At 42.8% G+C, this 13,929-nt stretch overlaps 2 protein-coding genes across 2 annotated transcripts in view; both read left to right on the top strand.

Moving 5' to 3' along the window:
- Positions 1-930: 930 nt before the first annotated feature.
- On the top strand, positions 931-2,947 carry LOC133423195 (OTU domain-containing protein 1). Its single transcript, XM_061713351.1, has one exon. The coding sequence runs from the start codon at positions 1,104-1,106 to the stop codon at positions 2,421-2,423; it is 1,320 nt and encodes a 439-aa protein (XP_061569335.1). The 5' UTR covers positions 931-1,103; the 3' UTR covers positions 2,424-2,947.
- A 2,342-nt stretch (positions 2,948-5,289) lies between these two features.
- The window catches only part of si:ch211-285f17.1 (sickle tail protein homolog), a 147,292-nt gene continuing 138,652 nt past the window's right edge, over positions 5,290-13,929 (top strand). The window contains exon 1 of the mRNA XM_061713449.1: positions 5,290-5,408. Within this exon, the coding sequence (XP_061569433.1) occupies positions 5,339-5,408 (70 nt within the window). The 5' untranslated portion in view covers positions 5,290-5,338. The remainder of the gene's footprint in view (positions 5,409-13,929) is intronic.

The following is a 13,929-nucleotide window of genomic DNA, read 5'->3' as shown; positions in this document are numbered from 1 at the left end:
TGTATATTTATGTAACATATTGATTTATTAAAGAAAAATAAATAAATAATTAAGTAATAGTGAGCAAAAAGAAAAGTAAATAGAGAAGAGAAAAAAAGAAAAGAAGATAAATACATTTAACTAGGGGTATAGAGGGATACACTGTAAACCCAAATAAGTTCACAGAACTCAAAGATTTTTGTGTAACTGATTACACCAAAATATTTAAGTTATATTTTTAAGTTTCCACAACTTAAAATTTTCTATTTTCCTCAAATCTAGTCTGTGGGAAATACACTCAAAGTTTTTAATATTCCTCAGCTCAGTCAATAATGTTTGAAAAAAATGAAAGCGACACCACTGTTACAATTCAACCATTTTTTATTCAACACAATGTGCCTTTTAAAAAAGGCATGAATGAAAGGTGCTTAGTCAAAAAAAAGGTGCTCTTCACAAATGAAAACAAAAGTGAAAAGGAAATTACTACATAAAACATGAGATGTGCTAACAGGACATCACATAACAGTGTTATAGGGTATACTGTATTAGGAGTTTTATTATAGGGCTCCATCTCTTGATAAAAATGTTTTTCTGTAACCTCAGGGAGTAGGTTATCTGCTCCATCATATAGATACCCCAGATCATTTGATCCACTGGTTATAGGTGGTTCAGTCTTCAGGCAGTTGATTGTGATACATGTTAATGCAGCAGTTAACGAAATCTGCAATAAATACTTTGCAGCTCTTCCCTCTGTGAGTCAAGAATTTTGTTTTAATCAGCCTCAACCCGTCTTTTGTCTTAATTATTGGACAATATTTATTTCTTTAGATGGATTTTATTTTGAAATAATTGGAGCGGAAGGTTTTAGTTTTTATTTGATTTTGACTGTTGTACTGGAGGGTCCAGTTACAGTTTTAGTCTAAAATTAGGGAGGCTCCCCGACTGCGGATGACGCAGGGCAGCTGGAGCGGCCCGTGTGTCGGTCGGTCCTGATAACGGGGCCCGGTGGAAACCCTCCCTCCGAGTTTTTCTCCTGTTCATGACATGGGGAGTATTTTTAGCGGCTGTTGTCATCTTGTCGTAACGGCGCGGCTGCTGCGTTCAGTATAAAGGACTGCCTCAAAATGCAGTTGTACAACAGTGTACTGACACACTACCCGAGGTCGTCTCGCAAAGTTACAATAACTTTGTCCGGCGGCTCCGAGCGCAACAGCGGGACGGCGGAAAGTTGCTCCGGCTCCGACGCGCATAACTCTCACAGACCTTCAGCGCCCAGCAGCGGTGATCCAGAGGCAAACATGCCTGCCTTTTCGTGTTACGACGCTTCCCCCAGGAGGCCAGTGTACTTCACATCCACGGCGGAGATACTAATCCGCAGGCCGGATGGAGTGGAGAGGTCTGTGCCCGTCCACATCATCAGAGAGTCCCAAAGCAAACCTCCCTCTCCTCACTGCCAGGATGGGGAGAACTCCCTCTGCAATGACCGGGAGTCTGAGGCCATAGTGGACTTGATAGATCACCTGAGGAATGGCACTGATGACCTTTTCCCCGACTGCCCCGAACTGGTTGGAAATCTGATTTTTAAGAACATTAATGGGCCAGCAAGAGAAGAACATGACAGAAAGCTGGGAAATTCATGTGAGGTTGATTCAGCTTCACCGATTAGAAGCAATGGATGGGCCTCCTTCGATGAAGAGGAGTCGCTCCCCTCCAGAGCCGCTAAAGACTTCAAAACAGAAGATTTTAGCGATATGAACAGTGTCAAAGCTGCCCCGGCAGCAGAAGAGAAACAGACTTTTGAGCTGAGCATTCTGCAGGAGCCTCCTCCGCAGAGAGGCCAAGAGAAAGAGGACATCAGCGACAAAGTCACCCGGTACCTGGCTGAGGTGGAGCAGCAAAACCAGTACCTGCAGGAGAAGCACAAGTACAGGTACCACATCATTCCAGACGGCAACTGTTTGTACAGAGCCGTGTGCAAAGCCACGTACGGGGACCAGGCCAGACACGGGGAGCTGCGGGAGCAGACGGTGCACCACATCGCCGACCACCTGGACGAGTTCAACCCCATCATCGAAGGGGACGTGGGAGAGTTCTTGATCAACGCGGCGCAGGACAGCGCCTGGGCCGGTTACCCCGAGCTTCTCGCCATGAGCCAGATGCTGAATGTCAACATTCACCTAACGACGGGGGGCAGCTTGGAGAGCCCCACCGTCTCCACCATGATTCACTATCTCGGGGAGGAGGATGCCTCCAAACCAGCCATCTGGCTGAGTTGGCTCAGCAACGGTCACTACGACGTCATCTTGAACAGGCATCTCCCCAACCCCGAGTACGAGGACTGGTGTCGGCACTCACAGATGCAACGGAAACGAGACGAAGAGCTGGCAAAGTCGATGGCCGCCTCTTTATCCAAGATGTACATAGAACAGAACGGTTGTGTGTGAAAGGAAGCCAGTCTGACGATGGATATATTTTCTTACAGAATAACGCAGAACTCTGGTTCCTGCTTGGTTTTTACATGCTTTTAAATTATTTTTTATAAGATTTCTATCATGAGTGACAAGAAGTGCAGTGCACGTACTATAGTTTTTGTATTTACCAGAATTTCCAAGTTTGTGTTTGAAAGGATGCGACAGTTTGGGTTGTGTTGACATGAGTGACATATAATGAGTTTGTGATTGTGTTTGGAGGCACAGATTTTATTTTCCCTTTCTTTTTTTTGGCAAACCATTTATTTTTCTGATATGCTTTACTGGCAGTTGTGTCATGTTTTCAAATAAACAGAAAGCTGGTGTGCATTTTCCCAACTACCTACGTAGTGTGATACCTGTTTAGCTACTCTCTTTTGCACAAAAGTCCTATCAGACTAGTTTGGAGAGTCTTGATTTGTGTCAATTTCTTTTCAGTTATTCCAGTTCTTTTTATGCCTTTGACATTTTTTGTTCAAAATAAAATATCACTTAATTTACATGCTTGTTGCATGAGGATTCATTTGTTGCTTGAATTTCATTCAACTGTTTTCCGGTGCGAGTGATGATGAGCAGTATGTGTTACTGGTGCCAGACACAGTCAGTCTGGATTAATCTAGAATTGATCTAGAATTGCATTGGTGTCTCTCTCTCTCTTAAACTTTCATTGCAGAACTCAGTGTAGGATGTGACTGCAATCTCTGTACACAAAGCGTCTTGTGTCAAAGCTAAAGGAAGTGCAGTCATGGTACGAGATGAAAAATGTCTGCAATTTATGGATTTATTCTGCTTGACATCTTCCAAACTAAATATAACAGCCCCACATGGATTCCTCCTACGGAAAATCGAGTTTCCATATGAGGAATCCTGGACAACACCTAGATTTCATTTTGTTTTGCTTTCCTTTTTACGTTAAAAGTATGTTTTTGTTTCATTTCCCATGTTGCCATGGCTGGCTTCAATCAGTATTCAGTATGTCTATTTTCTTTTTCAACTTGAAAAATACTTTTATCAAGTTGTTGATGTGGTGATGAACAAGTATGGCTACATCTTACTAAGAGCTCATATTTTTAAAATATGTCATGAGGAACATAACTCAGCCCTGCAATATTAGGTACACTTGCATTTGTCCAGCTCAGTGGGAAAAAAAGCCAAAAACTTAAAAAGAACTGCTAATAAAAACATTTACAGATGTAGCCATTCAGTTTAGCCTGGATTTACCTCCTAAATCTCTGAGTTATAAACTCATAAAGACACTAAATCCTTCGTGACAAATGGATTCATCACCCCCTCACACATACAATTTGTCAACAGTAGTACTCTCTTGTGTGTACAGGTGGGCTGATAGACCCTATAGCTGATCCAATCAAAGCCAATATATATTCGGGTACTAAGTCATGCGTTTCCAATTAAGATAAGAAACATATACTGTATATTTTTTGCCCTTTTGCTGATCTCAAATGGTTTTAAATCACATATGGCCACAATGAGCCAGTTTAGTGGTTCAGATGAGCTGCAGCATGTTTGCGATTTATGTGATTCATGAAAATAATCCGCAGACAGAGTCATGTGTGATTTAATTTGTAAGCACACAGAGTTTGGAACACAAACAGAAACCTTTCTGAAACTTAAGGACTATTTAAAAACAGGTGTTTATAGTCAACGGTTCAATTCACTCCAGCTGTGACTAGGTGCCTTTGGGATGTCAAACAAAATAAATAAAAGAGTAAAAAAGTGAATCCGGGCCATAAGTGTGCTGACTAAGCAGGGATTGTAAAAGACAAAAAGAGAGAAGATAGTGTTTAAACACAGAGTATCCTAAAGGTTACTGCATTTCATACGTAGTGCAGGTTTCTGATGCTTTACCAGAAATATTTTCAACATAAATTGATGCGTAAAATGAATCTGACTGCAGGAAATGAGGCTCAAAAATTCAGTGAGGGAGAATCCCTCGGACAAAAAACACATTTATACCAGGAAAACTTCCAATTGTTCATGGTATTTCGAGGCTATCTTTAACGTGCCAGCAGACTGGGTACCAAAAAAGTTGCGTTTTGTCTCCACTAGGTGGCACTGTGGATCCCCGTGTGGCCACAATAGACTACAGTACGGTGGACTGTATTCTCAACAATTTTCATTTATTTTTCCAAACTGATTATAGCATGTGATTATAAAATCTGCAGAACAATGATTTAACAAAGATGAGTGACTAGACGAAATAAAAATTTTTTTAAGGTGTTGTTAAAGTGTATTATTATTATTATAGGTATTGGCATTATTATCATTATGCTTTTATAGTTAGTGCCGTTTGGAGCTTTTTTAAAACGGGAGGTTTAAAATGCGACATGTGAATTTATGAAGTTTGCTTGTTAAACGTTATAATGTTTTCTCATTATTTTCTCTCTCTCTTTCTCTCTCTTTCTCTCTCCCTGGAAAGACATATATCGGACGGTGACGTCACGTTGCAGCCATGGGTGCGAGGGAGAAAAGTTTTCATGTGCGTGAATGATGGAGGAGGACTGGTCTGGCGTGCTCCGCCGCGCATCGTGCGCATCTTAAAGCGGCCGGATCCAGATCTGAGGACAGGTTTGGTTCGTGGACCGGGACGGGATCTCCGCTCCGCAGTACTGGCACGCAGTCAGCGCAGAGACACGCTCCCCCGCGGACGCGCCTGAAGCCGGATTTATGGTTCCGCGTTAAATCGACGCAGTGCCTACGCCGCAGTGTTACGGCGTACTGTGCGCGTCGCCGCGGTACCCTACGGCGTAAGCTCTGCGTTGGTGTAACGCGGAACCATAAATCAGCCTTAAGGGGAGGCTGCAATCTCGCACAGGGGAAGTTACCGGACACTTTCCACAGAAGACAAGGGCAGAAGAGAGGTGGTGTCGGACATGTCGGGTCACCGGGTGCAATTCGCGGACCTTCCTCCGAGTGATCACAGAGGAAGTCCCAAATTTCACAGTAAGGGAAATTATTCAGCTGCTTAATGTCACTTTGATTCCAGCTTTAGCTCCACAAGACTAAATAATGGGGAACTAACTCCTAATTGACCGTTTTTCATTTTTCTTTACACAAACATTATAGAGAACATTTCGTTTTAGTTACAAAAATGTCATATACAATAATCCAAATTGGCTCATTTGCTGTCCTGGAGGGAAAACACATTCACACTGTTCTGCATGTGGAAAGTAGCTGTCAATAAAAATACAATCAGGGTTGAAAGTAAATGCTGCCTTTATTGAATATTGGGTGTTATTTTCAGCTATAAATGCAACATTTTATTTTTAACCAACATATTGCTCAATTCACATGGCTGTCTCTTCCACTAGCGATTAGATTTTCCTTTTGCGTGACTGATGTCTTGTCCTCTCATCTGTGCTCCACCCTGCTCGGGGATCAGTGGTGTGATACCATTTGCCCCCCAGTTAATACACTTATCTGAAGTGGCAGTTGCCCTTTACATGCTGCTGTTAACTTTGTTTTCTTTCTCTCCAGACCCCCTAAGTGTTAGTAACCGTTTTCCTTCTCCCTCTCGAGTAAGGAAGGGGCTGACCTTGGGGGTTGAATAAAGTTCCACATGCGGATGGCTGTAAAATATGGGTTAAAAATGTTGCTCTGCTGCCGTGTAAGGTGGGACGGTGTCAGGAAGGGCTTTGCCTCGGCTGCTGTGTGCTGCAGCGTATGCGTTACAGCATGAGACCGGGGGAAACCGAGCATCATCACCATGGTGACATGTTGAGTGACAGAACACGTGAACGAGGAGGCGATGGAAAATTGCCAGTTTGCCGCAAAGCCCTCCAGAAGCTCATCTTTTTGCTCTCACTTGGATGAAAGCACGCGTGCGTAGTTGGTCGGATTTGCTGAGGCTTTTCTGACAATTCATTGGCACAGGAAGTCGGCAACATGCGTGTAGAATGCAGAGGCAGAAGTGCTGATGCCGTATGCAGGTTAAGCTCAGATTCTATGCAGGGCTCGTGGAGTTGATGTGTGGAAGGGCACAACAGCAGCTTCAGCAGCGAGCCACACTATCTGACTCAGCCAATCTGTTTTCCTGCTGCTCACATGCAGGTGACACGGGGGTCAAGTTTCAGTCTCTTCTCTTTGTGCCTCTCTGATCCGCTCTCTCATACAACATACGGTCACACGAGCGAGCACACGAGCATCCCTGTTTTAACACCCAGCTGGTCGGCTCGTCACCCGGGCTTCCTCCCGCTGCACCTTCACCAGTCACAGCAGACCAGAAGGCTGAAGAATGTTGAAATAACTGAGGATAAACCGTTTTTATTGTGGGGTTTGGGTTGAGGATTTCGCAGTGTTATGTCTCCAGCAATGTACAGCACTGTCACGCTTCTCTTTGGATTATTGTTATTCTTGAACTCGTGGAGGCTATCGCTCTCACACTCAGTGCAGCAGAAGGACTGAGTTTGATTAAACAGGGTCAAACATTGTCAGTTCAAAGTTAAAGAAAAGGATGAAGGGATAAACAAACCTGGATTTGGTGTGATCTTGGGAAAAAGAACATGACTGTAGTTAGCCTACTTTATCTCCATTCACACAGCCAGTTAGTTCCACATCTGTAACACATTTGATCTCTTTATAGAGTAGTGTATCATTTCATTTAGTGTCTGTTACACCTTACTACAGAAGTAGTAACAGAGGGTTGACGGGTGAATTGGGAGCTGTGTGAGTTGACATTGTGAATGAGCGTATAAGGGCTGTGTCACCCTGTTTCGGGGCGCTTGCTGCTGGTCCAACCCGGTGCTGTGTGTAACATGGAGGAGCCGCCAGCAGCTGAAACCAGGCCATCGTCTCCGTCCCCAGCTGTGGCAGCGTCCCGAACACCAGCAGCGGTGGGGAAACCGACGCCAGTACTTCAGTGCGTCCCACAGGACCAACCAACAAAAGTTTAATAGCTATTTCAAGCCTCTGAAAGGACTCCAAATGTCATTCCACTGAAAAGATCGTGTGGAAAGTGTCCCTACAGAAAAATTTTTCATTTTGTGCGTATACAGAAAGCGTATAAAAATGAATGTTTTGTTCTTACTGGATGTAGACTTCAGTAGGAAGGTTGTTGGGAAGCAGTGGCCGTAAACTCTCCTCCGCATTGGGTCTGTTGACAATCTTCTATCCATTATTTGGTAGTCAGTTAGTATAGAGTTAAAATAGCGGCAAAGTGAACAGAAGGACATTCCTATTTCTATACACTCAAAAAGTTCAAATGATCTTGGTTTATCTGTAGGCACTCTAACTATATTATCACATAAATGCAATAATAACGTTTTCTAGTCTCATCAGAGGCTTAAAATAGTAATTTATTCTGACGTTGCTGCTTGTCTCCTGGGCTAATGCTAAATCCATTATGCTGAAAACACATATAGGTTCTAAACTGTGTTGATTCACAACACGTTGGTCCCTAACAAGAGCGTGCACTCATTACCTAACATATCCAGGCTTGATTTATCTCCTTATTCCTTAAACCTTTTTCCAATATGAGACTCCAAATCTGCATGAAAAACCATTGATGGAAACCCAATTATTACATGCTTGAGGTGAAGTTCTGGACGTTCTGAAACTGTCAGGCACGGTTGACTGGAACCTTTTACGGCAAATGCCTTTTAATAGATGGTAGCTGTTACCTGGAGCATAATTTCTTGTTTTTCTGAAGATAGATGCTAGAAAAGTAATAAGCATTGATTACTACGCACACTGACGATCTGTAAGTGCCCCCTTTTTATCTTTCTTCATCATATCCCAATTGGACTCCTTAGCACAGTTGCTATGCACACACTAAAAAGATGTAATGACCATGACCGTTCTAAGTGATGGTACTATGATGATCAGCTATTCCAACTTACCTTAAGACTGTAACAAGGACAAACAAAAAGAAACACAGGCTGGTGTCTGCTACCAAAAGCAAGCTGATACTAAACTGATTCATACCATGTAGCGTAAAAGACGCGGCAGGTCATTTGACCCATGTGCTCCACAAGCAGACTGTTGTTTGTATGATTTCTGCTGGTCTGAATCTTCATTTTTCCACTTTCCACCCTGACCTCAGCTGATACTTCACTGTTCACTGCCATCATAGTGGGATCTCGAGTCACGCTTTCCAAGGAAAGAGCGAAAGAGGCAGTGCAGCTGATTCCCACCGTTGGTACTAGAGAATCAGCTACAGAGGCTCTCAACTTTCTTTTTTGGCGAGGGGGGTGCCGCTGCTGAATAAGCATCACAAGCATAAGTGTATTTGAATGTCGCTATGATTAGCTTTTCATCTTTTCTCGTGAGATGGGGATTTGTCTCTGATTAGCGGAGAACTGACTGCAGAGAGCTCGTCACGTCGCGGTTAAAGCAGCGGTATGTCTTTCATCACATCCTGGACAGCTGCAGTCTGAGCCGTAGTGTCCATCATCTCAGGTTTCCAATAATATTTACAGATTATGTCAACAGCTTGCAGACAAAGATAAGCAGCCTTGATTTGAGGGGTGGATGAAGATGCCACCTTCACTCTTCCCATCAGTATGGTAACAATTCTTTTAAAGAGGGAGCGCAGCCACTTCACACAGCAGAGGCAATCAAGCAAAATAATAATATTAGTCTGCAGAATGTTGATAATTTTGCATATGGCCCTGAGAATGATCTAATGATTTGTTCATACGAGCTCTAAAATGAGAAGTAGGATGGTTTTCCCCAAACTGCATTTGTTTTAGTGGTGTGTTTTCAACATTGTAAAAAAAAAAAAAAGATTAAGAATTAATCAGTCAAAAGAAATTCTGTAGAGACCATGCAGTGCTACTGGGATTACTCCTTGCTTTTCTTTTGTTGAACTACTTTGTTTTAGTCACTTATCAGTTCTTTTGTCACAGTGTGCAAGACAAACAAAAAAGCATAGCTGCATGTTATTGCACCGTTGGAGCCTATGCATTGGTGTTGGGAATAAGCCAACCGCTGTGTCGGAGTCATAAACACAGATTGTGCTTCTTTACCAGCTCAGGAATGCAGATGGAGTCCGTGCCAGCAGCATCGAGATTTACAGACCAAACAGAGGGATGCTTGTCTTCCACAGTTTATATTTCTCTGCAAAAATGCATCAAGATAGACGTGGAGGTGCAGCCTGAATTCCCTCTGACATGTTTTCTATTGATAGTTCAGTCACTATTACCAAAGTAAACTTTCAGTCAGCTGCTGCTGATGAGTGAGGTGTGGAATGCCGGTGTCCTATATGTTAATTGCATCTGATAACCACTTGAGATGATTCTTCTGGAAATAGCCAAGCCCCTGAGATGCTAAACAGCTGTTTTCACAGTGGATCAAAAGCATGTCCCTGAAGGGCTCTTAAGTTCCCTTGGAGTGTAAAACAAAGATATAAGAGTGGACTGTGGCCTTATCAGCTCTGGAATAATATGATGTTGTTTTTGCTGCTAGTTGTCTCTCTTTCTGACAAAAGGCAGGGACCTTGAGTTGATATCCACCCTGGTTTCTGGTGCCCACATCCTTTTAAATCCTACTTATTGAGTGTTCAAGAGGTCTAGTTGCTAACCCTAACCCTGAAAAACAATTTAATGTTAAAACTAACGATCCAATGGCTTATAAACATTCATGTAGAGCCAAACAAACTGTAGGAGCATAGTTTAACATATCCTATTTAATATTTTATATTCCTACACTTTCTCACTTTCTACTGACCTTTCCATGTATATCCTCCTCTACTATCTACTATACACTATATTTAGCTCAAATGTCTCTCAAGAAAATGAAGCAGACTTTTTTGCCCACTCTAGCTGGGAAAGGGAGAAAAACATGGTTGGAACTGGTGATTTGTGACATTTTGTGACAGAGAGGAAAGAGAATTAGCATAAAAGGTCAAAGTTAAAGGGAAGAACTATTTTTAAAGAGGCCAAAAGAAGATGAAACATTGTGATGCACAAGAGAAAAAGAACTGGAGTTGGAGTTCTTGGGGCTAAAATTGTTCCTGGTTGAATTACCATGTGTCTCACTAAGTGGCTGTATGTCAACAAACTTTGCATGCCAGATGGATTATCTGTCCTCCCCTGACTTGAGCAGTGGGATGTCAGAATTATATGGACACAAAGCAGATGTTTACCCTCATTTTCATTCTATTTCCTTTTGTAAATGATTCCTATGTTCCTTCCTGAAGATGACACAATGAGAAATCTGTCCGTCTCTAAAAGAAGAGGAGCGAGTGTAAAATGCCTCCTGTTTCTGGCCTTTTCCATCAAAGCGGTCCTATTCCAAGTTCAGATATGGTACCTAACTTAGAACCAGTTCTTTGCTTTTCGACAGACAATCACACTAGGTGTGTTCCCATTAGTGGGGTAAACTCCAGACAGGAACCTAAGAGGGCCGCCCCCCTCTTCAGCCTCGTCAGCTCGCATGGCAGCAAAAGAAGAAGAAAGAGAATAATGACCCCCCCCATATCCATCTTCATCAAATGTACTTGCATAAAACTGTTTCTGATCCAATATAATTTATAAAACCCAAATCAGCAGAATGCCCCCGGCAGATAGTTTCTCTCGGCCGAGCCGATCGCCTCTCCTACTGCAGGAATGCTTTTCGACCCATGAAGGTTCCGGCCACTTTTGCAGGCCCCTTCCTGGTAATGGAGACATGCGTCAGTGGCCTGGCATCAGGGGCTGAGAGGAGCATTTTTGTGATCAACCAAAACAATTTGACCATATTTGTTCAGCTGGTAGAAAAGAAACTAAGAAATAGGAATTTACAAGACTTGACACCAAACTCAAGCAGCAGTGGTTTCCTGGAGGAGACCAACCCAGTGCGTTTACATGACACTAGAAAATAGAGATATATATATATACGTTATACGTAAAATAAAGAACAGAAGTATATATATATACGTTATACGTTATATATACGTTAGCTCAACTAAAATCATGCTTCTAAAATGCTTGGTAAAATCGTAGTTTGACTGAAATCAACTATAGCTATAAACCAAATTTCTCATAGTTTGAGTGACTGATCTAAAACCACAGTGTCCACAGTTCCAGCTTTGGGCTTTGACTTGGAAGTACAAGGACAAGGTGATATAGAAATAATAACAAAGTGTGGTAGATGTGCAAAGTGTGCAAAGCTTAAAATGCAGTCAAATTCACAGTTTGCCATTATTTCCATGTACCTTACCTGCCAAACCAAAGATTATCTGTCATTTTGTTGTGTGGCGTTGTTGGTTAACCAGCAAAGGCTGAAAGTGGGCATTTTGCTTTGTTGTTGTGAAGTTTGACATACTTGGGATGGTAAGTTGATTTCCTTCATGTGCATGTTAATTCAGTGTGATTACATGCACATCTAAATCAAGCAATTGGCAACAATATAGCTAAGGATTATACTGGAGTTTCTAAGAAGTCCAAGTATACATGCACGAGAAGACAATCGATTATTGAGTAAGGTGTGTTCGACTCCGCCATACTAGGTGGTGCCACACGCACTTTTGCGTTGGCGTTCTTCCAGTTAGTTCTTTTGTTGTTCGTCTTCTTCTTATCCTACTCTGTTGATATTCTGGCTTTCCCGGTGTCGTCACTTCCGGAAGGAGTAGTCCTGGGGCAGTCAGTAGCTCGGCTGAGTGTGGGTTGCGTATACATGCCAGAATAACTCGGACTAGGACCGCATTATCTGACACTAAAAGCTCGATCTCTAGAGCTTCAGTTGGGTTCGACTACAGCCCAACTAAGGTGTACAGTATACATGGCTTTTAAAACTTCGATATCGGTCGGATTAAGGCAAAAATTCGACTTTTAGTAATGTAAACGTACTGATAGGGACAAAGAAAGAAGTGCAGTTTAATGACCTGGTCCATCTGTGCATCCAAAAGTATGAGTAAGAGTATTTCCTTACACTTTGGACCTTGACTGAAACACAAAAGAAGTTTGACAGCACAATAAAATGTAAAATCAACTCTGATTAAAACATTTTCTTAAATAAAAGTAAATACTGTATATAAATAAACAGAAAGAAACACTCTGGAGACACTTAAGCATCTAGTCTGCTTGATTCAAGAGGAATAAAAAATGGTTTAATAGTGAAGTGAACTGGAAGCAGAAAAGCAATTTGCAACATTTTAAAAATTGTCAGGCAGGATTTGTGAACGTTGTCCAGTACACTGCCTAATTGTTGTTTTAGATGGAAGTTTACAGCAGTGGTTGAATCTTCATTAATAACATTGTTGGATGTTTTAGTATCACCTGCTGGCTTTTATGGATCCAATTCAAAACGGCAGGTATAAATGCAAATTAGCAATATAAAGACATTGGGTTTTGATTGAAGATGGAAGGAAATCTGTGATCTGGGTACGATGGTCTGCAACAGAAACTCACTAAAGGGAGGTTCATGCACGACTGGATGAGACGTAACGGCAAATAGTTGTGGCTCTTTGTATCTGAAAAGCCAAATCCAGGGATTTAGCATTAATGGAGCTCAAGAAAGCCAGGCTCTCTTTTGGCGAGCCTGTGTTAGAAATATGAAAGCCATGTTTCAGAGATAATTGGGACTATGACAGTGATCATCAGCCGGATTACTAAATCTTGGCTTTTCTGCTTTCTCCTGACCCACTCCTGACACAGCTGCAAGAAGTCTTGATTTCCAAAAACGCCATACTTTTCTAATAGTCTCGTTCATTTTCCATCCATCCATCCATCCATCCATCCATCCATCCATCCATCCATCCATCCATCCATCCATCCATCCATTTTGTTCCACTTATCCATTACCGGGTTGCGGGGGCAGCAGCCTCAGCAGAGATGCCCAGACTTCCTTCACCCCAGACACTTCCTCCAGCTCTTCCGAGGGGAGTCCGAGGCGTTCCCAGGCCAGCCGAGAGACATAGTCTCTCCAGCGTGTCTTGGGTCTTCCCCGGGGTCTCCTCCCGGAGGAACATCGACACCGATACAGACTCCGAGCTCCTCCCGGGTGTCCGAACTCCTCACCCTATCTCTAAGGGAGCGTCCAGCCACCCTGCGGAGGAAACTCATCTCGGCCGCTTGTATCAGCGATCTTGTCCTTTCGGTCACTACCCAAAGTTCATGACCGTAGGTGAGGGTAGGTGCGTAGATTGACCGGTAAATCGAGAGCTTCGCCTTTCGACTCAGCTCCTTCTTTACCACGACGGTCCGGTACATCGACCGCATAACTGCGGACGCTGCACCGATCCGTCTGTCAATCTCACGCTCCATCTTTCCCTTGCTCGTGAACAAGACCCCAAGACACGTTCAGCATTATAGCATTTTAATTTAATTGATCAACTAGTCCCTAATACTGGGGTGTGCACCACCTCCCACCTGGTAACAATCGATTGACTCCAGTGCTCCCGGGTGATGAACAGGACTAAAATATCGGCATTTAAGAACTGTATTATGATTACCATATTTTCGGCACTATACGGTGCACTTAAAATCCTTAATTTGTTCTCAAAAATTGACAGTGCGCCTTATAATCAGGTGTGCCTAATTTGTGA

Source organism: Cololabis saira, chromosome 22 (assembly GCF_033807715.1).
Source record: "Cololabis saira isolate AMF1-May2022 chromosome 22, fColSai1.1, whole genome shotgun sequence".
NCBI lineage: Eukaryota > Metazoa > Chordata > Actinopteri > Beloniformes > Belonidae > Cololabis > Cololabis saira.
Note: the sequence above shows the minus strand (reverse complement) of the source record. Positions and strands in the feature narration are given on the sequence as shown.